General features: G+C 42.4%; 1 protein-coding gene across 7 annotated transcripts in view; it reads right to left on the reverse strand.

The window, feature by feature from the left end:
* Positions 1–25112, reverse strand: part of KIF13A (kinesin family member 13A) — a 205976-nt gene that overhangs the window by 52679 nt on the left and 128185 nt on the right. For all 7 annotated transcript variants that reach the window (XM_065585082.1, XM_065585078.1, XM_065585080.1 and 4 more), the window contains 7 exons: positions 19566–19677; positions 17435–17647; positions 14202–14312; positions 12792–12926; positions 4343–4473; positions 2165–2251; positions 1891–2057 (listed from right to left, as the gene is read on the reverse strand). In XM_065585082.1, coding sequence (XP_065441154.1) covers positions 1891–2057; positions 2165–2251; positions 4343–4473; positions 12792–12926; positions 14202–14312; positions 17435–17647; positions 19566–19677 — 956 coding nt within the window. The remainder of the gene's footprint in view (positions 1–1890; positions 2058–2164; positions 2252–4342; positions 4474–12791; positions 12927–14201; positions 14313–17434; positions 17648–19565; positions 19678–25112) is intronic.

Raw genomic sequence — 25112 nt, forward strand, 5'->3', positions numbered from 1 at the left:
CCATTGTTAAAGGTGCCATGTTAAATACAGACTCTGTAGAGTCTGCAAGGCGTTGGTCAGGTAAAGAGATGCTTGTCAATACTCAACTTTCGGTAAAAAAAATTAGTTCTAATGTCTTTATAGATAAATGTGGCAAAAGTTTCACATTTGGCAACTGCTCACAATTCAATTAATATTTAAACTAGTGGGACAGATTCTGCAAAGCCCCATATATTTAATAGAGGACAATTTCGCCCACTATTTGTAATGTAAGTAGGAAAAGTTCTTTATAAAACCCAATTTCTCATCTGAACAGAACAGTGGTGAGGGCTGCCTGTGATCTGCTATAATAACAGTTTGAATTTGTTTATCTGCGTCATTTTTAGCATCATTAAAAGTATTAATTTAGGATATATGTCTTCTCAACGTATCTTTGGAAAAACTGAAAACTACTGCAAGTTACTATTTTAATCGTATCACTGTCGCTTGAAGAAAAGAACTCATGCTTTGCACGCAGACTTATTATAGGGATACCACCATTATAGCAGTTATGAAATACAAAGTAAAAACTTGTAAATGTAAATATTAAACATTTCACAAGACATTAAATGATATACTATGTGTCTTAAATTGTCACAAGTAGTAGACTCTATTCACAAGTAGCTAGAATTTGTATTGGCATTAGAATGATTAATTATTTTTAACTTCCAGATACATTTTGGAGCAAAAAGGATTATTGCTTGAATGGAGTTTTGATAGAAGCATATAAGTTGAATTATTTATTTGCCTGTCTATAATACTCATATTAAATACTTGCATAATGCAAGCAGAATTATCTTCACATCTGCAAGTTTTTATAGCATCATCTCTAAAATATTTTAAAACCATAATTATACCGAAGAATGACTGAGAAATTAAACATTATGCAGAAGATAAAGGACAAGCATGGCAGAAATGAAAAGATGCTACTGTGTTTGGAAGTACAGGAAATAATTCTAAAGATGAATCACTGAGACAAGGGTTTGCTAAATTACTCAAAGACTATTTTTTAACTGATGCCAGAAAGTGAGTTCCCCAACAAGATCGAATGAACGATCTCCCCAGACATCTGCTACTACAGATCACATTAAAAGTTGTTACATGAACAAACCACAGTATGAAAAATATTCTTTGTAATATCTGGGAAGCCAACAGTTTTCTCATTTCAAGTAACATTTCCAATATCTGCAGAAAGTGGATTAAGTAGCATATGAGCTTTTACATTTCAATACAGGCAGTTCTAATTTGTTAAACACTAAACATTGTCTTCTGCATGAGACATCCTTTAACAGATTTTAATAAGTAAGGATTGTATAAAATACTGTGAGCTTAACAACTGTCAAAGCATGCTGGCTGATTATTTTGCCAAAATGTCTGTTCTGGTTTCGCTACTGTCTTGTTAACAATGTTATGGTATCACATCAACAGTATGTGATGGAAAAGAAAGGATGAAATTGCCATAAAATACATTTCAAAGTTAAATTTATAGCATACTTTCACAAGTAATTGTAGTCAAGAGTTTAGCAGGTTTTAGAAAAGGATTAGACATTTATAGGATCATCGTTCACAGTTACATTATATAGGACAATAATGTGGAAAGAATAAAAACCAAGATGCTTCAAAGCATAAGCTAACCATTGACTGATGGGGTCAGGAAGAAATTTCACCTGTGGGCAGTTTATTCTATAATTATCCAGGACTGCATTTCTTGCATCCTCCTCTGAAGCATTCAATATTGGCCTCTATCACAGAGGATACTGGACTAGATGGATAACGATATGCTCCAGCAACTCCTAAATTCATATATCTAAGATTTTTTTTAATTGGACCCAAACAACCCTTGTGCGTCACTTGATATGATAATTCTCTTACCATTACTATTCAGTGTTTTCATTATAACTTCCATTTGTGCAAATTCATAGTTGTAATCTGGTTCTGAAGAAGCTTCACTAGTTGCATCCAAATCCTGTTCCGCTAACACGGTTTCTTTTTCAAAGTCTTTCAACCAATCTCGTCGCTTCCTCTTTGGCAGATTGATTCTATTTAAAAATTTAAAAGTTACTTAAGATTTTAAAACCAACAAGAGTGAAAATAGGTAAGCAAATAAGGTGTGTGAGTGGAAGGAAATCAAAAAATATACAATTACCTAAAAAAGTGGTTGTTTCCCCATAGGATTCTATCTCCATGCCACAGCTGAGTGGCAGTACATACCAGTGTGCCATTTACACAGGATCTAAAAAACAATAAGACCACTTTGGTGAGCTAACAAAAATGATATATGGAAAATACCTACAAGTTAATCTAGTCCAGGGGTCGGCAACGTTCGGCACGCAGTTCGCCAGGGTAAGCACCCTAGCGGGCCGGGCCAGTTTATTTTCCTGCTGATGCGGCAGGTTTGGCCGATCGTGGCCCCCACTTGCCGCGGTTCGCCGTCCCGGTCCAATGGGGACGGCGGGAAGTGGCGCGGGCTAAGGGATGTGCTGGCCGCGGCTTTCCGCCACCCCTATTGGCCCGGGACGGCGAACCGCGGCCAGCGGGGGCCGCGATCGGCCGAACCTGCCACGTCAGCCGGTAAATAAACTGGCCCGGCCCGCTAGGGTGCTTACCCTGGCAAACTGCGTGCCGAACGTTGCCGACCCCTGGACTAGTCTATTTTCCCCACCTATGCAAGATCATATGTAATACACCATACACAGACTAACAAAGTTCTTATTAAAGTGTAAATGTGAAAGGTTGCTAATGAATGATCAATTCCCACTGCCTTTGAAAAACTGCTGCTGTTGCACCTCTGCACTATAAACAGTAGAGGGAGAGGGCTTCCATTTTAGTTTCATAGCTGGTGATTAAAAAAGCCGCATGCACATTCCAGAAACTGGGTCACAGACTGTTCATTGTAAACAGTCTGTGAACCTAGTTACATTTAAACACTATTAGAAAAAGCTTATGCATGGTTATTTTACCATTTCTAAGGAAACCTCTAAGAAGCAGATTAGTCTAATAGATGGTAAATATTGCTAATACATATCATAGATGATATATAATTTATTTATACATATGCCTTATATCACTGAATTTCATTCTTTTGATAAACTGGGCTTCTATTAATCAAAAGTTTCTATTTTTGAGAAATTTTGAAAAACAGCATTTGCATCTAGGGTCATCTATATTTAAGCTTTATTCATGAAAAAGTGAAATGGAATTGTTTGGTTCTTGCTTCTGTGGCTCAAAGCAGAAAAATAAATCAAATAGTATTTCCCTCTAAAATGTAATATCCTAGATGAAATGCAATACTGTCTCTTCAGAGTCAGAGTTCTGAATTCAGTTTTGTGTCACAAATATCTTATGTGTCAGATATGAAATAATCCATTCTGTTTAAAGTTGTAACTCTGGTAACAAAGTTCATGCTGATATAAACATCCCAGAAACAACTACTTAAGCATTTCAGATCAGTCACAAACAAAACATTGTTATATGATTTTCCACTGACATTCTCCTGTTCTTGCCAGTCAAAACTCCGAACTCCTTGTACTGTAACTCTATCACCATAAGTCTGAATACCATCTAGCTGGAATTTTGTAATTTACATTATTAGTCTGCAGCACTGCGATGTACACGCTAAGATGTACTTTATAAAATGCACAGTGAAGATAGGGTTTGGAAAAATAGATTATCCCTCAATCTTTTGTTTACCATATAATGCCTATATCTATGAAATTAATTAAACAGTAAGATCACAGGCAGTATATTTGTGTGAAATTCTTGCACATGCCATACGTGATGTTACAAGGCTGAACAGCTTTAAATGCTAGCAAAGAAGAAACAATCCCTAAAAATGGAATGTTCCTATAACTCTGAAAGAGCAACAAGAGGGAAGAGAGTCTGGATTCATACATTTACTGGGCATTATTATAATTGAGACTTTCAGATGAAATGTATCTATTCTCATGAAGCCTAAGAGAGTGAATTCACAGGGGTAGAATTCATCCATCCAACCAATCGACAGGCTGCTATTCCATCCCAGAGGTTAGAATAGCAGCAGCTGCACATCTCTATCATCCTGCCTATTCCACAGAGTCTATGTAAACAATGATCCCATCCTTGTTCCCAAGACCTCCTTAATTATGGTTTATTCAGAACCAGCCTGGAGACTTCCTCTTTGGCATGGAGGTCGATTTTGTCTTAAGTTTCTGTTGACATCACCTGAATTGAAACTGGTTATTGACCAGAGCACACAGTATTTGTGACATAGTAAAATAAAAATGCACGCACCTTTTGGTGATGAGAAGCAAACATTGCACAGGACAAGTGTGCTGAACTTCCTTACCTTGCATTTTCTTTTGGTGTGAGAGAAACTTCCCCATCTAATGCAATGTCAATCTCACAGTGCTCTGGTTGGATCCCTATACCAAAGAGCTGTATGTCCTGAGAGGTATCTGCACCAACCCTGGTGTGGTCCTGGTTCATAGGTTATTAATAAAACATCAATGAAAATCAAGCAAACTGCTTCCCTTTATATAACTTATCAGATACAACTTACAACAAAAATATTAACATAACAAGAATGGAAAATGCATAACCAACACTCTGAAATCCTATGCTGGGGACTTCCACACAGCAAAAAATAATGCTGGTCTGACAGAGGTAAAACTGAAAGAGGCAACTAACCAATTCTTATATGCAGCATTTCACCTTAGTAGTTTTGTTATATAAATCATAAAACACCACAGAAGCAAATTAATTCTGATTTAAAATGTTCACAAGTCTCTGTGGTGCCTATGCATTACTGCACATAGTAAGGGCACACTAGAACTGAGGTAAGCATACTGTATTAGTCAACTCAGTTCCATAGCTTTTGTCTCTTAGAATCTGACCCAAATGGAGAGGTTACTCATATTGTGCAGTAACTGGCGTTTCAATTGTGTCCCCCTATAAGTGCTCCATTTCAGATGCACTTGCATCCCATGTGCCTTTGATCCAAGAATTTTGTTAGTAAGGGCCGTTTGGCCCATGCATGCACGCTACGCATCCTTGTGCCCCATATTCCGAGGGTACATAGGGCTATACAGGTGCACTGCCCTCAGTTCCTTCTCCACCATAAAGTCATACAGAAGAAACTCTGAAGCAGAGGGGAAGGAGGGCAAGTAGTGGAGTACCCATAGACAGACACACACATCTCAAAGAACATTTGCTGCCCAAAGTAAATAACCTGTACTACTACTTCAAGTACTATCCCTATGAGCGCTCCACTTCAAGTGACTTCTGAGCAGAACCCTCATGAGGAGGAGAGAGCTTTGGAGCAGAGTCCAACATGGAAGAAAAGACCGGATTCCCAAGGACAGCATCTCATATAGAAGAATGAATAACTGCTCAGTGCTTGGAAAAAGTACGTATTAAAGTCCAAGCTGCAGCCTTGCAGATCTCAACAATGGGGATGTGTTTGAGTAATGCCATAGAGACAGAAAGAAACTTCCTGGAATGGGCTAATATCCTAGAAGGGGGTTGTACATTGGCAGCTTCATAACAAGAAAAAAAGACATCCAGAAATCTACCTCAAGAGTCTCTGGTTGGAAACTGTGGTACCTTTGGATCTGATGGCAATCGAAACAGCCTGGGAAACTTCTAAATAGTCTGGTTCTTTCCAAATAGAAGACTAGTTCCCTACTGTTGTCTAAATTATGGAAAGCAGAATTTTCCCTGGTCTGACATGGTTTGGGGGAAAAAATTGGAGATTGAGGTCTTGATTGATGTGGAATTCAGACAATGTCTTAAGTAGAAACTTAGGATGTAGACTAATTTTTTGTTCTTGGAAAACACTATAAAGGGAGAGTCTGCCATTAAAGCTCCCATTTCTCCAATTCTTCGAGCAGAAGTGAGGCCCACCAAAAAAGCTGTTTTCATTGCTAGGTGAAGACGGGAACAGGTGCCCATCTGTTCCAAAGGGGGTTTTATAAGACATTTGAATATGAAATTTAAATCCCATACAGGGATGGGATCTCTAATGTGAGGAAAAAAGCTGTGGCGGTATGATCAAACACTGAGAATCCTTCAACCGGGGAACAAAAGCCATTATAACAACCAAGTGAACCCCAATGGAACTCATAAATAATCCTGACTTTAATGCCAGCAGACAGTTGAGGACAGCAGAGAAGAGAGAATGAACAGATGAAAGATGTCGCTGGTCACACTAGTGATGAAATCTTTTCCATTTTTGCAGGTAAATATTTCGCACAGACTTTTTCCTACTGTTTAATACCACTTACTGTACCTCTGCAGAGCAGGGAGTCTCTATTCCTGTGAACCTTCGAGTAACCAAGCCTTGAGGCAAAGGACTCCTTGGTTGGGATGGAGAGTCTGAGCAGTGTCTTGAGACAGAAGACTGGGAATTGTCAGAAGACTCATCACCAGACAAACGGAGGGTAGAATCAAGTAAGGATAGTAGGCTTGCCTGGGCCACACTGGAACAATTAATATGATCTTGGTTTTGTCTTGCTTGATCTTCTTCACCACTCTCAATATCGGGGCATTGGAGGAAATACAAACAGAAGGCCTCTTGTCCACAGAACAAGGAAATATCTTCCAGTGCATGAGGGCCTAACCCTCCTCTTGAGCAAAATAGCCTGTTGGTAAGGGTGGCAAAGAGATCCATTTCTGGAAATCCTCAAGTCTGAAATATATGATTGAGAGTCTAGGAGTCCAACTCCCCATTTGTAATCTTGAAGGAAGCATCTGCTTAGATTGTCGGTTATGATGTTTTGTAGGTCTGGAACATAAGTTGCTGAAATAAGGATGTGATTGGCTATATATCAATCCCATAGCTTTATTGCTTCTGCACAAAGGGAAGGGGATCGCCTCGCCCCTCACTCTCCCATCAGTTGATGTAGAACATACAGGCTATTTTGCCTGTTGTGATTTTGATGGATTTGTCCCAGATTAATGGAAGGAAGTGAGACCAGGCAATCCAGACTGCCCGGGAGGATAAGGTGTAATCGTGCTTCTTAGCAGACCATTTGCTTTGAATGGTGTGGTTCCCTAAATGCCACCTCCCCCAAACCTACCAAGGAGGCATCTGCCATTATGGTGATGGTTGGGGATGACTGGTTAACGAAACACTTGCACAAACACTGCCTGGGTTCTTCCACCAATTGACAGAGTCTTTGACACCAGTCTGTTCAGGCTGTGTTTGTTTGTGGGTATAAACGGTCCTGAGCCACCCCTGGAAACAGCGCAGCATAATCTGGCATGTCGTGTCATAAAGGTATAAGCTGTCCCCGTAGTTGAAGAAAATTTCTTGTTGATGTCTGTGGACTGACTTGAATTTTTGAAATGAGGTTTGTTAATGTCATGAACTTGTCCATGGGAAGGTAAGCTCTGACTGATTCTGCATCTAAGGAGGCCCCTTTGAATTATATCATTTGCACAGGGCTCAAAGTGGATTTCTCAATGTTGCGCTGAAGACCCAGCCTGAAGAATCAGGACATTGCTGTCTTTGTGGCAGAATGAACCTTGTTTTAAGACCAGTTCTCGAGCAGCCAATCATCGAGGTATGGAAAAACAATTATCCCCAGTTGAAGCTAAGCGATGATCACTGACAATACTTTCAATACCACCCTTGGGGCAGAAAAAAGGCCAAAAGGAAACACTCGATACTGGAAGTGATCTTGACCAACCAGAAAACTGAAGGAATCTCTTGTGAGAAGGATGAATCATGACATGAAAATATGTATCCTGAAAGCCAAGGACCAAAAATGAATCCATTGGCTCCAACTACGGAATTATAGGTGCAAGAGTCACCACCTTGAATTTCTGGGTTGTCACAAAGTTGTTTTAGAATCTTAAATCTACAATCGGTCTCCAGCCCCTGTACTTTTTTGGGACCATAAAATACTTGGACTAAAATCTCTTCCCGACGTGGTGAGCTGGAACTGGTTCTATGGCTCCTATGCTTAGAAGGGAAGCTATCTCCCATATCAGAACTGCTCATGAGAGAATTTCCTGAAAAGGGGCAAGGAAGGGAAGTTAAATGGATGGAGTAACCTAATCTTAGAACCTCAACACCCATGATGTAATCTTCTGCCACGCAGGATGAAAATGGTGGAGAGAGACTCCAAAGTGGGAGGAAGCAGGTAGAATGGTGTCGTTGCAGCTATATGATGTGAGGTTGTTCCAAACCCTCAACCAATCTGTCAGAACTGTCATTTTGATGAAGATAATTGAATTGTAGATGCAGACCAAGTAGGCAGGCTCTGTCTTCGCAACCTCAACTTCTTTCTGAGGGGCTCTGAAATCCTGAAAATTCAATAGGGCAGGATCTCTGTGCCGTTTGAAATCTGCTAAACTTTTGTTTGCTTGCAAGTGTATACATTTCAAGGAATCACAAGGTGACCCTGGAATCCTTTGGGTTGTACAAGGATTCATCCGTGGATTCAGCAAAGAGTTTTAATTGCTCGTAGGGGAGATATTCTACCACATTTTCGACCTTTCTCTGGAACCCTTTCTCTGGAAGTTAGAGCCAGGATGTTCAAAACAGGACCACTGCTGTAGAAATAGAACAAGCTGCAGTGTCAACTGTATCATTGCTTGCAACGAGGTCCTAGCAAGCAGCTGACCCTCATTAACAATGGATTGGAATTATTCACGATATTCTGCCAGAAGGTGCTCAATAAAGGTGGCAAACTTAAAATAATTTGTATGGTAATATTTTGCCATAAGAGCCTGGAAATTTGCAATCCTAAACTGAAGCTTTGCAGATGAGCAGGTCTTATGGCCAAACAGGTCAAGATGTTTTTGGTCTTTATCATAAGGTGTGGATTCAGTGTGCTGCTCTCTACTACATTTACTCACTGCTTCTACAACCAGACAGTTAAGTGCAGGATGGAACAATAAAAATTCAGAGTTCTTGGTTGGGACGTAATTTATTTATTTTTAATTGGCACACTTGCATGTCAATGGTATTGTTGCTGGGCTCTGCCAAATGGTCTTGGCAGGGTTCAGCGGGGCTTTATTGATGACCAGGTGTCCATTGTAGAATATCCAGGACTTATGCTGCGACTCTCTGACCTCCTCTACAGGAATCTATAAGTAGTTTGCAATATATTTAATTAAGTCCTGGAATTGTCTGAAGTCATCTGCCAGAGAAGGCATCTTCACATCTGGAGAAGATAAGGAAATAGTCATTTGTGGAATAGCCTCCTTACCTGCTCTGGCCCCCTGCTGTTCAAAGGATTCCTCTGGTTGACAGAGTGGAGGAGATGGAGTAGGAGAATGTTTTCTTCTATGGTCCCCACAAAAAGAACTAGAACCTGCGAAAACTGCTATCTATATGCAGCCCAAGCACCCCAGTATGGTCACTGAAGAGGTCCATAAGTTATGGGTGGTGGCATCCAATGCTGCTCAAACCAGCATGAAGGGGGACAGGTCCATCCTGGGTGTAGCTCCTCCCTTTTCCCAAAAGGGTCAGGTGCAAGGTCCCTTGCTTAATTTAAGTAGGGGAATCCTGCACTGAGATCTGGGAGTCAGAATCCTCATCTAAAGGAGGAGTTCCACCAATCTCAGAAGGAACCGGAGAACAAGCTGTACCGGGGGAAATACCAACTTTGATAACCATGTCAATCTCTGTACCAACAGACATTCACCCACTAGCAGGGGAGACTCTGGCTCATCTGAGACAAATAAGTCTCTGGAGTATCTAAATTCCTGTGGTACTGGATGCATCTGAGTTCGCAAGGGGCAACGTTCCACAGTCAGCACTGAAGGCACAGACTGTTCAGGTGAGTCTCGTCCAATGGAGGTTGAGGGTACTGAAGAAGATGGTTGCTTGGGTGGAGCCAAGATAGCATGGGAAGTGTGGCATCTCGTTGGTACCACAGGCATCTGGGTGAGCAGCTTCGGTATGGAAAGAGTTGTAGGTACGACCCTTTTAGAAGCAGAGTGCTTAGACTCCTTCACTAAAAGGTCTTGGTTCTGTAAGTATGGAGAATGACCCAGGTACCGAGACATGTTTGGAGCCTTTAGTCTTAGAGGAGCTCAAAGTCCTTAGCATAGGGTTGGTACCAGAGCCTGGAGCCTCAGTGATACCCATATTGAGATGTGAGGTCTCCAATGAGGTCTAATGTTGAGGAGACTGAGGCTCTCTCAAAGTGAATTTTTTATGAGGAGAATGAGTCCTCTTTTTATAGGTCTCTCCTGAGCAGATCTGGGCAAATGTGCAGACATTGATGGGGCTACGCTCACTCAGAGGCAGATGGCCAGGGTGCGGTCTCCTGGCCTGGATCTGAGGCCAGACAGAGAGAATCTTCCATCGTTAAGTTTTATCTCCCAATTCTTCCTAGGTCTGCTTTTAAATGCTGAGCAGATGCTACACTTCTGAGGGATATGCATTTCTCCCAAGCAACAGAGATACCAAGAATGCCCACCACTGACTGGGAGAGCTTCCTGGCAAGCGAGGCAACATTTGAAGTCTGGAGATCCTGGTTTACCCCAGGCCAACTGGGAACTTGAAAGTAAAAACTCCTGGAAGGGAAGGGATTATAAACAAACTCCTCTACAAAATGGACCAGGTATAAGAAAAAGTTAAAGAAAGAAAAAAAGATAACTAGATGCAGGAACAAGCTTTGAACAATATAAGAGGGCACATTAAATGCTCTGTCTCAGGCTGAGGAGGCTAAGCCTATACTGAGGGTGGCTTACTCACCCAGCTCTATATATCCTCAGTACAGGGCACAAGGACATGTAGAGCACACGCATGAGTTTAATAGGCACTGCTACAAAAAAATCTCCGATCCAAGGCACATGGGGTGTACACACACCTAAAGTGGAGCACCAATACTGACGCTACTTGAAGAAGAGGGTTACATTTCTGGAGCAACATGCCAACACCTAACCACACAGCTGATGTCAATGGGAGTCCACAGATAAAGCTAGGGCTGGAAAGAACCTTGTGGAGAGTCTAGTCCAGAGTTTCTCAATCTGTTTGATACTAGGAACTGGCTTGCAGTCTTCCTCAACTGTGTAAGGGAGATCTCATGGACCAGTCATTGAGAAACACTGGTCTAGTCCACTCCCCAGAACATGCTATAAGCTTGTGCATGGCAGGTTTCTCTACCAACTCCCCACAGGTATTACATCCATACTCGAACACTTCCAACACAGATAAGCCCTCTGCAACTTCCCTAGGGAAACACCATCATTCCAAGTCTCATTGCACAGCTCATTAAAGATAATATTAAAAGGGTGAAACATTTCAGTGTATTTATATCTATGATTTCCTTATTTTTAAACAGTACAATACAAAAGCTCCCTATCATTAAACATTTATCTAAAATAGAAACTGACTATTATGCAGATAATGATAGTGACCTCTTTTGTAAAGCATTCTGAGATATACTGACAAAAGGGCTATGTGAGAGCTAAGTATTATTATAATGAACAGTGCTTTCTCTGTCATTCACTTGGGAGGGAGCTTGTGTCAGAACATTTCCTACATATATTGATATAGTAGAAGATTTGCACTGACACTATTTCACATTCAAATAAGAGCATCTCCAGTAACCGGAATGGACAGAAGTTAGTGTCATGAAGAAAAAAATTAGGAAAAATGTATTACTCTAATGTTTAACAGCTTTATTATGTTACATTTAAAGTGTGTTTTTACTCTTAAGAGTGATTACCAAAAATGGCCCTTTCATACTGACTAGACTGGCTTTCTGTATTTTAAATGTTTATCATGATGCAATATTTTAATTGATATAAGGATATTAAGAGCTATATGACTACAATTTTTTCTGTAATCGGAAACTGAAAATTAAGTTTAAAAAAAAAAAACAGATTTACTCCCTATACGTATTCAGAACGATATCTGCTCACTTTAGAGAGCAAAAGTACGTTTTTACTGCCTTTTGCTCCTGTTAGCCAATGCAGCTAAAAGAAAGCAAGCTAGATCCTATTTCTTCTTTAGCATCAACTGAATTGCTTACTAAGGGACAGATTCCACCTCCCTTACACATATTGGATAGTACATTACTTCATGAGTACTCCCATTAGAATCAATGGGACAATTTAGGAAGTACAGTACTACACAGCGTGAGTGAGGGTGATGGAATCCAGCCCCAAGTTTCAATCAGTTACATTGTGCAAATCTACTGAAGACAATGGAGTTGCACAGGTGTAACTGGGGGCTTAGTTTGGCCTGCAAAAACTTTATTATTTATCAACCGAGGATATCTGATAGAGTCATTGAATGAATTATGGAACCATTTGTTCAGAATACTTGCATTGTTTCTTAGAACTAGCCTATGCAAATATGGTATAGAAATCAAACACTGTGGGGCTAAACAGATGGTAGTTTCCAGATTTGATCCCTGGAATCCAATTCTCACTTCATGGGTAGGAAGGAATTGCAAGTGCTGTGCAGGACTGCCTCACATCAACTTCTTGGGAGCAGTGCTGATGGAGTCCAAAGGGGAGTCACATCTAGTCTTCAGTTGGAAAAACTGGGGCTGCAACACAGGAGTTTACATAACACTTGCACACACTAAGCCTGGTTCTCCAGTCTCGCCATCGTGAATCAGGAGTTATCCCATTGAAGTCAAAGGAGCTAAAGTGCCAGGGAAAATATAAGTCTACGCAATTGAGGGGGAAATCAGGACAACTCTACTTTGCTGTAACTAATCCTATGAGTCCATCACTCTAAATTCCAAATTCTTTCAGAAATTAAAAACAAGATTGGTCTTCGGTATGATTTGTTAAATATGTCCATGTCCTGTTTGCATTCTTACCTTTAAATAATAAACCAAAAGTTCATTGAGTGCAGGGTCTGCATTCAGATTAACCAGGTAACACTTGTCATCCCCAACCTTGATACCAGAGGACTCTAGGGAAATTCCCATGCTTTCTAGTTGCCTTTGCCTCTCCTACAAACACATAAAAAGGTTGATCTCACATATTATAGTTTGCTGAGACAATAAAATAATTAAATGAAAGCAAGGAGTAAAGCTGAATACTAATCTACACACAGGACACTGTTACTAAAAGTATTATCACATAAGTTACGGTAAAAGGATCAACTAAAATAGACAATGATCATACCCTGTATTCTTCTTTAGATTGTAATATTATGCACCATGACCTACTCCTTTAATGTTCACTCACTTTGAAAAACACTTACTTAGGCAAGTAGTCCTACCAACTTCAGTGGGACTGTTCACATGAGTAACTACTATGCACCATATGGGTTGCAGAATCAGGTTCTGACTCATCATGTCAATTGCAAATTTGTCACATTACATGCAAATACCAGAAAGATAAGCATACTAGCAGCTATGATTTCAGGTTTAGGGGCATGCCATAAAGGAGCGTGGGCTCAGAGTTTTATTTTGTTTTTAAAAAGCTACGAAGTACCTACTACTAATAGAAACATTTCCCCAATTTTGTAAGTAATTCAGCAAAAGTGTTTTTGTTTGGATCTAAATGTTATTTTGTAGTAGTTGCAACCCAACATCATAACATACCACTGATGCATGAGAACTTGAAAGTGTAACTGACTTATTCACTCTCCAAGCCACAAAGAACAAATAGCATAAATGATGGCAAATAAATCAGAATCTAAAAATTCTGTAAGTTCTAATCGAAGGTAATGTTAGGGTTGTCTAGAAGGGGCACTCAAAAAAATTAATCCAAATTAGCTAAAGGTGTGAATTAAAAGTGGATTAGTTAAACTGCAGTAAACCCTTGTGTAGACACATTCAGAATTGAATTGGCCTTCATTTGAGTTATCTTAATTCTGAATTAAGCTATGATTTCACCCATTATATTCATGTTCCTACTTTGGTCTTACAAATCTGAAGTGCCCCGTACACACTGCCATTTGTTTTAAGTACATATAGTGGACTTTAGCTATCATGGCAGTGATCCCATTAAATCTATTCTAATGAAACTGTCAGTGTTAGCAAGTTACACTGTACTCTGGATGCAAGGTTGAATGAAATGATAAAAAAAAGGAAAATACAGAAAAAGGATGAAAGACCAAGAGAAGGTGCCCCACAGAAGTAAGGGAGTAGGAAACAGCAATATCCATGGCCAGACTCTCAGCTATTGTAAGTCAGCAAAGATCCATTAAAGTCTATACAGTTATGTTGATTTACACCAGATGAGGATCCAGGTCTCAGTAGTTAAAGTATCTGGACTACCTGTGCAATTTCTTCTGTTTTCCTTAGCTTTTCTTCCCACGTGACTGTAAGTTCTTTTATCAGTTTTTCAGATTCTTCCAATTTTTCCTTCAGCTCTGGTGCTTTCAGGGCCTTAATGTTGAGAAGAAGAAAATTTTTACAATTTTAAAATATCATCATATATAAAATAACTCTGCTCAAGCTGGTTTTAGCAAGCTGCTGGCCACAGGTAGCAATTACCACCAATTGAGCCATGACAGGATTTTTCCTTTTCTTGTTGAGTTAATTTTACAGGGGAAACTGTGAATAGGTGAGATAGATTCTTAGTTGAGCACTGAAAGAATCAGTTGACAATAATGGGACAGTTTTTCAGCTGGTGCAAATCTAGGTAGCTCTATCAGAGTCAACAGAGCTATGCATATTTATCAAAGCTAAAGATCTGACCCAATATATTTATGCAAAAACTGGGTGACTATATTCAAACAAAAATATCTAACAAGTTTGTACTTGGATATTCTCAATCACCCTTCTTTAATTTATTCTTCTAATAACTATTTGGATTAAATGCCTTCACTAGATTCAGGACACATGTGGAGTTCCTAATATTTTGCCTATTCTGATTTTGTAGGTGGCCTAGCCAATTATAGAAAAATTGAGGATTGCAGATGAAAACTGGGACAGGCAGTGGGTATAAAACAATATCAGATGTGCTCTAGGACTAGGAGAGGCTTCTCATCCTAATGATTGTCAAAAAAAAATTAAACAAGGTGGTGAGACCATCCATGTGATCAGTAAAAATTCAGTAGGTATTTTTGTTTCTCATGATTCTTTGGTGTCAGTAAAAAGGTAGGAGAACAGTAAGCTTGAAAGTTTTACATAATTTAGTCAGACAGACAAGACAACAGGTAATTTTGGGTAAATTCAGAGCACTTTTAGGTAGCTTCAAATACATCCTTGACAATAGTAGAGAGACAGAGTGGATGAGGTAATATATTTTATTGGACCAACTTCTGCTGATGAGACAGACAAGCTTTCAAGTTTACAAAAAGCTCTTCTTCAGGTCTGGGAAATGTACTGAGAGGGTATGTCCACACTACAATTAGACACCCACAGCTGGCCCGTGCCAGCCAACTCGGGCTCATGGGGTTTGTGCTAAGGGGATGTTTAATTGCAATGTAAATATTCGGGCTGCAACCTGAGCTTTGGGACCCTCCCATCTTGCAGGGACCTAGAGCCTGGGATTTAACCCAAGCATGAACCCCTACTCTGCAATTAAGTAGCCCCTTATCCCAAGTCAGCTGGCATGGGCCAACCAGGGGTTTTTAATTGCAGTGTAGACATACCCAGAGTCCCACAGCTAAATACAAGGTGGAACAGATTGTTTAGCATAAGTAGATACCGTAATATATATCAAGGGACCATTCAAGGTAAGTGGCCTATTAACACATTTCCAATCATAGGGGTGAAAGGAAAAAAGTGGTGGGAGGGGTTAAATGGGTTATTGATTGCTGTAATAAGCCATAAATCCAGTTTCTCCATTCAGTCAATGATTTTTAGTGTCTAGCAAAGTTATGAATTTAAGCTCCATGGCTCATCTTTTGAAGGTGTTGTACAGGTTTCCTTTGACGAAACCCATATTTCAAGGGACCATTCAAAATGAAGTAAATGTTAACCACTTAGGCTAAACAATCTATTCCACCTTGTATTTAGCTGTGACACACTGAGTACATTTCCCAGACCTGAAGGAGAGAGCTATGCAAACTTGAAAGCTCATCTCATCGGATCATGTTGAAGTTGATCCAATAAAAGATATTACCTCACTCACCTTGTCTCTCTAATATCCTGGGACCAATGCGGCTATACCAACACTGCTTGATAACAGTATTCAGTCAGAAGTCGCTCACATACCATGAACACAAACGACTGTTTAATACAAAAACAATTAAATTTAACCTGATTTTTTTTTTTAATTGTTAGACGAATAGGTAAAATTAGGCATTTTTTTAAATTTATGGACGGAGTCAATAGTCTACAGTGCAAAGAAAAACAGGAGTTCATGGAAACTTTGCCATTTTAGCCTCATATATCTTCTTTAACAATCTCTACACTAGCTTCTCTTTCTTGCTTACACTACACAAATCCACCCTCAGATTCATCTTTAATCTCATCTCCTATTCTTTATGCTTGTCCAAAGCAGTAGTACTGAGAGGGCTCAGTGATCGACAGTGGTTCTCAACCAGGGGTACACGTATTCCTGCTGGTACGGAGAGGTCTTCCAGAGGGCACATCAACTCGTCTAGATATTTGCCTAGTTTTACAACAGGCTACATAAAAAACACTAGCAAAGTCAGTACAAACTAAAATTTCATACAATTACTTGTTTATACTGCTCTATATAGTGAAATGTAAGTACAATATTTATATTCCAATTGATTTACTTTATAATTATATAGCAAAAATTAGAAAGTAAGCAACTCTTCAGTAACTGTGCTGTGACATTTTTGTATTTTTATGTCTGATTTTGTAAGCAAGTAGTTTTTAAGTGAGGTGAAACTTGGGGTACGCAAGACTCCTGAAAAGGGTACAGTAGTCTGGAAAGAGTCACACACACACACACACACACACACACACACACACACACACACACACACACAAGACAAGTTCTGTATGACAGAGCTTACAATCTATGTGGGAGACAAGAGATGAAAATATATAGATGGGGGAAAACAAGGTTAACAGGGAGACCATTACTATTAGCATAATAGGCAGCGGTCACAGCAAACCAGTTCCTTTAGTGTTTTTGTTTCCCACTTAACTGCTCCCATTTAACTTAACCAAGCTACATCCCACTCCTTCCAAAAAAAAACCCAACCAACCAAACAAAACAAAACAAAAAAACCAACATACAAAAAAGTTGAAAACCTACTATGCAGTTATGATCACAGGTCACTGTCTGTTCTGTGCTGTACTGCACAGCATCTACTTATGCCTTTAGATTAAGTTCTTCAGGAAAGGATCTAGTTTGGCAAGGTACACCTTCTGTACAACCCAGTGTATGCTTACAAGAGGCCCATGAACTATCAGATATTTCAGCTTATTTCAAGAAACCAAGTTAATGACTTACAATATAATTAACATAGCAATCTCACTTTCCATACTTTGTTGTAAGAACTACACATAGAACTAAATTCCTATCAACACACTTGACATTTCCTTATAGAACTCTAGATACACAGAGCTCCAAATTACTTTACCTCAGCTTGCGAAAGCTGTTCTTTGAGTTTTTCCACTTCTTCACGTAGTTCTCGAATGACCCTGGCATTTGGATCTTCATTTACCACAGCATGATTAACTATCCTTTTGGCTCTGTCTGCATATCTCAGCGTAGAGAGCGTTTCCTCATAATTGTCAGCTGATGGGCTAATTGTGGCTATCATGGCAGTTTGGCTGTTTCCTCCCAAGTTGTCCTGTAAAGCATAATCTTCGAAAGTTTGAGGAATACAGGACAGATTAAAACGTACCCCATTCTCTCTGTAGCCATAATGTGCCCTTGCAAAGAACGGATTTGAAATATGAATGACATCTATTTAGACACCAAGTGCACTGATTAATTTGAATTTGATCTGTAACTCAAACAATTTCTAGGTCTCAAGCATTAGACATGATCCCACTACAGATTAGTACCGTAGATAATAAGATATCACTGCTGGGAGAGCAAAAACAGCAGCAGAGAATCTGTTCCTAGTAATATGGAAAAAAAGTCTGTAGCAGCAGCCACGCCCCAGCTCATAAACTGTATGCTCCGATCCCATAACACATCATGCTTACAGTTTGTCTATAACAAAGGTTTTCAAACTGTGGGGCATACCTCTCCAGAGGAGTGCGGAGGAATGTCTACGGGGGTCCAGCGCAGGGCTGGCCCCTCCCGATACCCAACCCCCTCTTGAGGTGGCTCAAGAAGGTAGGCTCAACTGGCCACATGTAGGAAACCTGTGTCTTTTTGCTCATGACCGTCATGCAAAGGAGCAGGCAGCGGCAAGACCAATGATGCACTTCTGCCTAGGTTGGGAATGGACAGCAGCTCCTCCAACCTGCACATAGATCCCACCACTTCCCCACTCTTGTGACAGGGATGGCTGTACTCCAACAGCTGCCCCCATGATGACTTCACACTCCTCCCCTCACGGCATTTAGCACCAAAGTCAAACAGGCTGCCATTTTGAGCTGCAGATAAGTGTGGAGAGAGAGGAAGTGCTGGGGGGCTGCGTGGACAGTGGCTCCCGGGACCAAAGGTGAGGGTGTGGGCAGGGCTGGCTTTAGGGCGATTCACCTCATTCACCCGAATCAGGCCCTGCACCCCTAAGAGGGCCCCACAACATCCCTAAGAACCCTCCACTGACGTGCCACTGAAGGAACCGGCAGCCAATAGAGCTGCCGCCAAAGTCCCGCCGCTGTCTTCGGCAGCAGCTCTTGTGAATCGGGCCTTGCAGTGCCTAAAGCCGGCCCTCGGTGTGGGATGGGGCTTGTATTGTCCCAGAGCTGAATGAGGTGCCCAAAGAGTTGTGCGGAGCTGCCCTCTGCCTATAGGTTCCTGCCACCCGGGGTCTGCCTGAGCGGGTTGCAGGCAGCCTCCCCAGCCCAGGTCAGGGTGGCGTGGTTTCCCCCGGGTGATGGAACCTGTCAACCTTCAAACAGCATAAAGAAGCCCAGACAGGGGCCTCCGGGCCAGTGCTGCGGCAGAGGGGTGGGATCTCCACCTGCCGCAGTTAGCCGCATGTGCCCCAGAAGGTTATTCCCTGCCCATGACTGCAGCTCTCCTGGCAAGCCACAGGCAGTCCGCGCGCAGCCCAGGAAGGAGACACTGTCAGTACCACCCAAGCGGTGTTACTTCGGGATCACTGTGGCTCCTTCTCCACCACTGCTGCAGCCAGACCCCGAAGCAGGAGTCACTGTGGGGTACAAATCCAGGGCACTCAGTGCCTCACTGTGTAGAAGGTGGCTTGCTCAACTGTCTGCCTGTTCACAGTCTTGCATTCATAGGCTCACCGCACACTTTCCTGGGTGCAGCTCAGAGCCCTGCTCTCCTATGTGTGACCATAATGCCCCTCGTAGGGCCCACACTGTGCTCCCTCACCCCCATTCAGAGCAGCGGTGGAGGCTTGGATGAGCCCCACATGGCAAGGCTTGGGGCAGCCCTGCACGGCAGGGCTCGGAGACAGAGCACCACCTCCACCCCCGACTCACCTGAGTGGGCCACCTAGCCTGTGGGTCTGTTTTGTCTGGGTTGCGGAGCGGGGGCAACTACAAATTATAAGTCAAAGGGGGGCTCAGCTCAAAAAGTTTGAAAACCACTGGTCTACAGAGTGAAATGAGGCCATGCGTTACCTTGAGAAGCCAAGTGAGTACAGAATCTCTATAAGGCACAAACTTGTTTTTCCCCTTTCCTGCTGCTTGGTCAGCAAGTGATGATATAACCAATCCCAGCGTTGAGAGTGACCTAAGAAAATAGCAAAACATTAACAGCTTTGTATATGTATTCCAAACAACATGATTTGGTAAAATGCAGAGGAGGAGGAGGACTTGAAAGAGAACTAGACTTTGTGGTTTGCAGTTGTTCATATACAGTTTCTAAAGATCACTGTTAAAGTAACCATATTTATAAAAAGAGAATTGGATTCAGAGAGCAGTCTAAGTGGTTGCCTAGGATTCCATACTGCAACCTAATGAGACTAAACCAGAAAGTTTGGAGCTCAGTTTAAATATTAAAATATTTTAAATACTTCAGCATGTGAGGTTACAGCATCTTATGTATCCTTCCTCAGAGGCTAAAGTCCAAAGGTAAGAGACCTTTTGCCTCAATACTTCTTCATTAAGCACTGCTGATGGCACTGTAGAGCTGAATAAGAGGAACTGAAGTCAACAGAACTACTCACATGCTTAAGCATGTGCATAAATGTATGCAGGTTCAGGGCCTAAATTAGATTGACAAAATAGTTAAAGTACCAGGTTAAAGGAAGTTAGTCTTGTTTTAAAGCAAAGATTCTTACTCCCACCACCATGTTCCCAATCCGTACATAAACCCTTTACAAAGAATCTACTAACTAATGCTGATTGGATTGAGGAGCAGGTGGGAATAGTTGGCCCTTTATATATTCTACTTATATTTACATATTTTAATATACTATATAGATATTTTACATTCGTACTTACACATCATATACATGTGTAAGCAGCGCCATCACTATACGCTACAGCAGCGCAGCTGCACCAGTGCAGCTATGCTGCTGCAGCACTGTAAGTTTAAACAAGCCCTTAGATGCAGGGACAGTGGGTCTTGGCACAGCGCCTATCAGAATGAGGCCACGACCCTGATTGGGGCCTTTGAGTGTTATTGCAATAAAAGCAGTAAATAATGGTCAAAAGATGTTGCATAAAAGTGCTTTAATGAGAGATCTGAAGGAGTTCCAGCTGTTACAACTTTTATGGAAAATGTTCCAATACCGTGTAGCAGAAGGACATACTGGGATGTTATAAGAGGAGGCATGGATGGAGTATAGACAAGGGAGTAGAAGGAAATAAGATTTTGGGAGGGGCATGTCAAATTTGTCCTTATGATCACACATCCTAGCACGGGGTGGCCAACCTGTGGCTCTGGAGCCACATGCGGCTCTTCAGAAGTTAATATGCGGCTCCTTGTATAGGCACCAACTCCGGGGCTGGAGCTACAGGCGCCAACTTTCCAATGTGCCGAGTGGTGCTCACTACTCAACCCCTGGCTCTGCCACAGGCCCTGTCCCCACTCCACCCCTTCCCGCCCCCTCCCTTGAGCCTGCTATGCCCTCACTCCTCCCCCCCTCCAGAGCCTCCTGCACACCACAAAACATCTGATCAGGAGGTGCGGGGAGGGAGGGGAAGATGCTGATCGGCGGGACTGCCGGTGGGCAGGAGACGCTGGGAGCAGGCGGAAGCTGATGGGGGGCTGCTGATGTATTACTGTGGCTCTTTGGCAATGTACATTGGTAAATTCTGGCTCCTTCTCAGGCTCAGGTTGGCCACCCCTGAACTAGCATGTATATTTGCCTATTTGTACATAGAATACCAGTGTCTGAATGACCATACCATGCAGCACAAAGGGGTATTTTAATTTTAAATTGTTGTATAAGTGAAAGTACATCAGCCTTTGCAGTACTGTCAGGGAAAATTGATTTCTGGATCCCTAATCTCATTTCCAGAGGCTGTGAAGATGGCAAATATTGGGGAGCCACACACTGCTCCAGACCAACCTCCCAAGACAATTAAGGAGCACCAATAGCAGACTCTTTAAGGGTGTGCTGTTGAATATCCATCAGCTAGAGCAGTGTTTCCCAAACTTGGGACGCCGCTTGTGCAGGGAAAGCCCCTGGCGGGCTGGGTCAGTTTGTGTACCCGCCCCGTCTGCAGGTCCGGCCGATCGTGGCTCCCACTGGCCGCGGTTCGCTGCTCCAGGCCAATGGGAGCTGCTGGAAGTGGCGCGGGCCGAAGGCCATACTGGCCGCCACTTCCAGCAGCTCCCATTGGCCTGGAGCAGCGAACCGCAGCCAGTGGGAGCTGCGATCGGCCAGACCTGCAGACGCGGCAGGTAAACAAACTGGCCCAGCCTGCCAGGGGCTTTCCCTACATAAGCGGCGTCCCAAGTTTGGGAAACACTGAGCTAGAGGAACAGTGGCAAAAACAGAAGACCCCAGGAATAAGGAGAAATGTAAAAGCAAGAGAAAGTGGGAAAAGTTTCACCCAAGCAAGTAGTCCCAAGGAAAACACTAAAGCAACCTCTGCATCCAAAACTGCTCCTCAAAGGCCCTATGTAAAGCCAACTAATTTCACTGTATAGAGCAGGCTTTAATAAAGGGACACTTATTTTAGTGAAACAAATAGTCACTTATTAACATAGCATTAAAGATTTAACACTTTATTGCTACTTCAGAAAAATGGCTTTAACTAGGCAGTGTGGTCTAGTGGACAAAGCACGGAACTGACTCGGGAGCTCTGCTTCGATTCCCAGATCTACCAGTGACCTGCTGGGCAAGTCACTTCACCGTTGTACCTGAGTTTCCCCATCTGTAAAATGGGGATAACGATAGTGACCTCTTTTGTAAGAAGCTTTGAGATTTACCAATGAAAATTGCTACACAAGAGCTAGGTATTATGAATTATTATTAATAAAAAAATACAATCTGTTTTACACAGCTAATTGTTAACAAATGTAATAATACCAAAATAAACATCCCTTAAAAATACAAATGAAGAAATTGTAACAAAAGCCATTGTCTAAACATTGTAAGGGAAGTATTATGAGAAATGGCTGCAATAAAATAATTAAACTATTCCAGTGTCTACTTTGCTCCATAACTCACAATGCACCGGAGATGTGTAATTACTTTAATCTAATCTACACACTGTTGTCTGATATTGCTTACATAATGCCTTTTAACAAAAGCCACCACCACCATCCAATAAGCTGGGACAGTTCAGAAAGAGTAAGTTTACTTGGCAGCCTGGTGCAGAATACATGAAAGAGTCGCTTCTGTGGGTTTCACATTTTCAACATCCCTTTTCCTTATACATGACTTGGCTCACTTGTTATTGTGCAGTTGGAGGCCTGCACATTCCGAACAAGTGCCTGAGGCAGCAGTGGTAGAGGTGGTGCTTGCATATCAGAGTGGAGAACACTGCCCTGAATGGCATAGTTTCAGCCCATTTTCATAGGGTTTTCATTGACATTTAGTAAATAGAACCCAGCTACTGCTCCTAGTATTATGAAAGCTACTCAGATCACAGTATTGTGGGCAATATTAAGTTTGTTTTCAAAGGCTTCCTTAGTAGTTACAATTATGATAGCAACAACTGTGGTTTTACTAAAAAGCATCGAAATTACGGCCTGTTTAAGAAGAGTGCTTTAACTCTTGGCAGGCACTAATCAATGGCTGATTTAGTCTGTGCCTCGTATTATGTGTTTTCTAGAGATTCCCCAGATACATTGCAAAGGACTGTGGGGTACCGCTGCCCCTATGGTCAGTATGCTAGCCAGTACTCTACTGGAAGAGAAGCAGGCACATTCAGCTCTTCTGAAGATCTTTGCAAGGACAGAGGAAGACCATTATGGGGCGGGTCCCTTGAAAACCCTGATGGAGGGGAGACAAGTAGCCACCCAGCACCCTCTGGAAGGAAGGCTGGAGAGGGCCATCTTCTTATGTTATTTTTATATACAAAAAGAAGTCATATCTGGATGACTGTAAGCCTGAATGACTTATTTTAGGTTAAGGTAAATAACTAGAGAAAACAAAGTCTCAATAAGAGAGCACAACATGTGCATCTCCTTTAAAAGGAGTTGCACTACCTCTGAGAACAAAACAGAAGTGCTCTCTGCAGAAAGCAGACTCCTGGGTCTAATACACTGATAGCAAGATCTAAGACTTACATAATGCAAATTATTTCTGGAGCTGATGGGGATGGAGCAAACTATCCCTTCCCTCCAAAGCATTCCCAAAAATAAAAGGAGTGCCTGAGGTAGGATAGCTGTGGGGGAGAGAAGGAGAGGATATAACTGGAGAAGAGTCTATTTCATCCACAGTGTTTGCTTTTATGTAGAAACTGAACTTCCAAGCAAATCTGCAGGAACTGGTTAGATGCCACAGAAGTCGCCCTGCAAAATTTTTGGTTTATGTGGTTGTACTGTAGGGTTTGCCCAGCCCTGTAAATGCATGTCAGACTGCTTTGCCTTCCTTTATTTTCACATTCTCATCCAAAGCAGTTACATATAGCAATCAATATGAATTATATTCTAATGCAGTAGTTCTCAAACTAGGGCCGCCACTTGTTCAGGGAAAGCCCCTTGCGGGCCGCACAAGTTTGTTTACCTGCCGCATCTGCAGGTTGGGCCGAGCGCGGCTCCCACTGGCCATGGTTTGCCGCTCCAGGCCAATGGGGGGCTGCGGGAAGCGGCGCGGGCCAAGAGATGTGCTGGCCGCCCTTCCTGCAGCCCCATTAGCCTGGAGTGGCGAACCGCGGCCAGTGGGAGCCGTGATTGGCCAAACCTGCGGACGCGGCAGATAAACAAACCAGCCCGGCCCGCCAGGGGCTTTCCCTGAACAAGCGGCGGCCCTAGTTTGAGAACCACTGTTCTAATGGATTATTGCCATTTCAAGCAATTATAGCCACTCTGCTTTTGACCTCATGATAAAAAAAACCTGGGATACTTTATACAAGTCAGTCAAATTCACTGTCCACAATGTTATAAAATGTGTTGATTATCGTAAGATGGTGTGTTGCTAAAAGTTTCAGTGCCATTTTGGAAAGCTCAACTATTGTCTCTGCCCCAAAGAGCTCACTATCTATTTCAGAGACATACTATTCTGAATGACAATACAAAATATGTGTGCTACACATTATTCACACATTTTAATAGGAGAAATGGTTTATGCTCAGTGTTCTGTGAAAATCAGTTCTAGTAGCACAACTTCTAGAAACAAACTTTAATTATTGGTTGCAATGCACTTTCAGAACGAGAGGGAAAAATCCAGGGCTGGCTCTGGCTTTTTTGCCGCCCTAGGCAAAAAAGCCACCCGCTGCCCCCCCCACTCCCTCCAGCGCGGCAGGGGAGGGCGCCGAGCCCAGCAGCGGGCCCGCAATCCCCGACAGGCCGGAGCGCCAGGGGAAGGGCGGCGAGCCTGCCGCGGCCGCCACTCTCCCCGGCAGCCAGAATGCCGGGAGGATGGCGGAGAGCCCGCTCTCCCCGGCGGCCAGAGCGCTGGGGGGAGGGCAGAGAGCCCCTGGCAGCCAGAGCGCCGGGAGGAGGATGGTGAGCCCGGCCAGTGCTCTCCGCTCTCCCCGGCGGCCAGAGCGCCAGGAGGAGGGTGGAGAGCCCGGCCGGGGCTCTCCGCTCTCCCCGGCGGCCAG

This window comes from Chrysemys picta, chromosome 2, assembly GCF_011386835.1.
Source record: "Chrysemys picta bellii isolate R12L10 chromosome 2, ASM1138683v2, whole genome shotgun sequence".
Lineage (NCBI taxonomy): Eukaryota > Metazoa > Chordata > Testudines > Emydidae > Chrysemys > Chrysemys picta.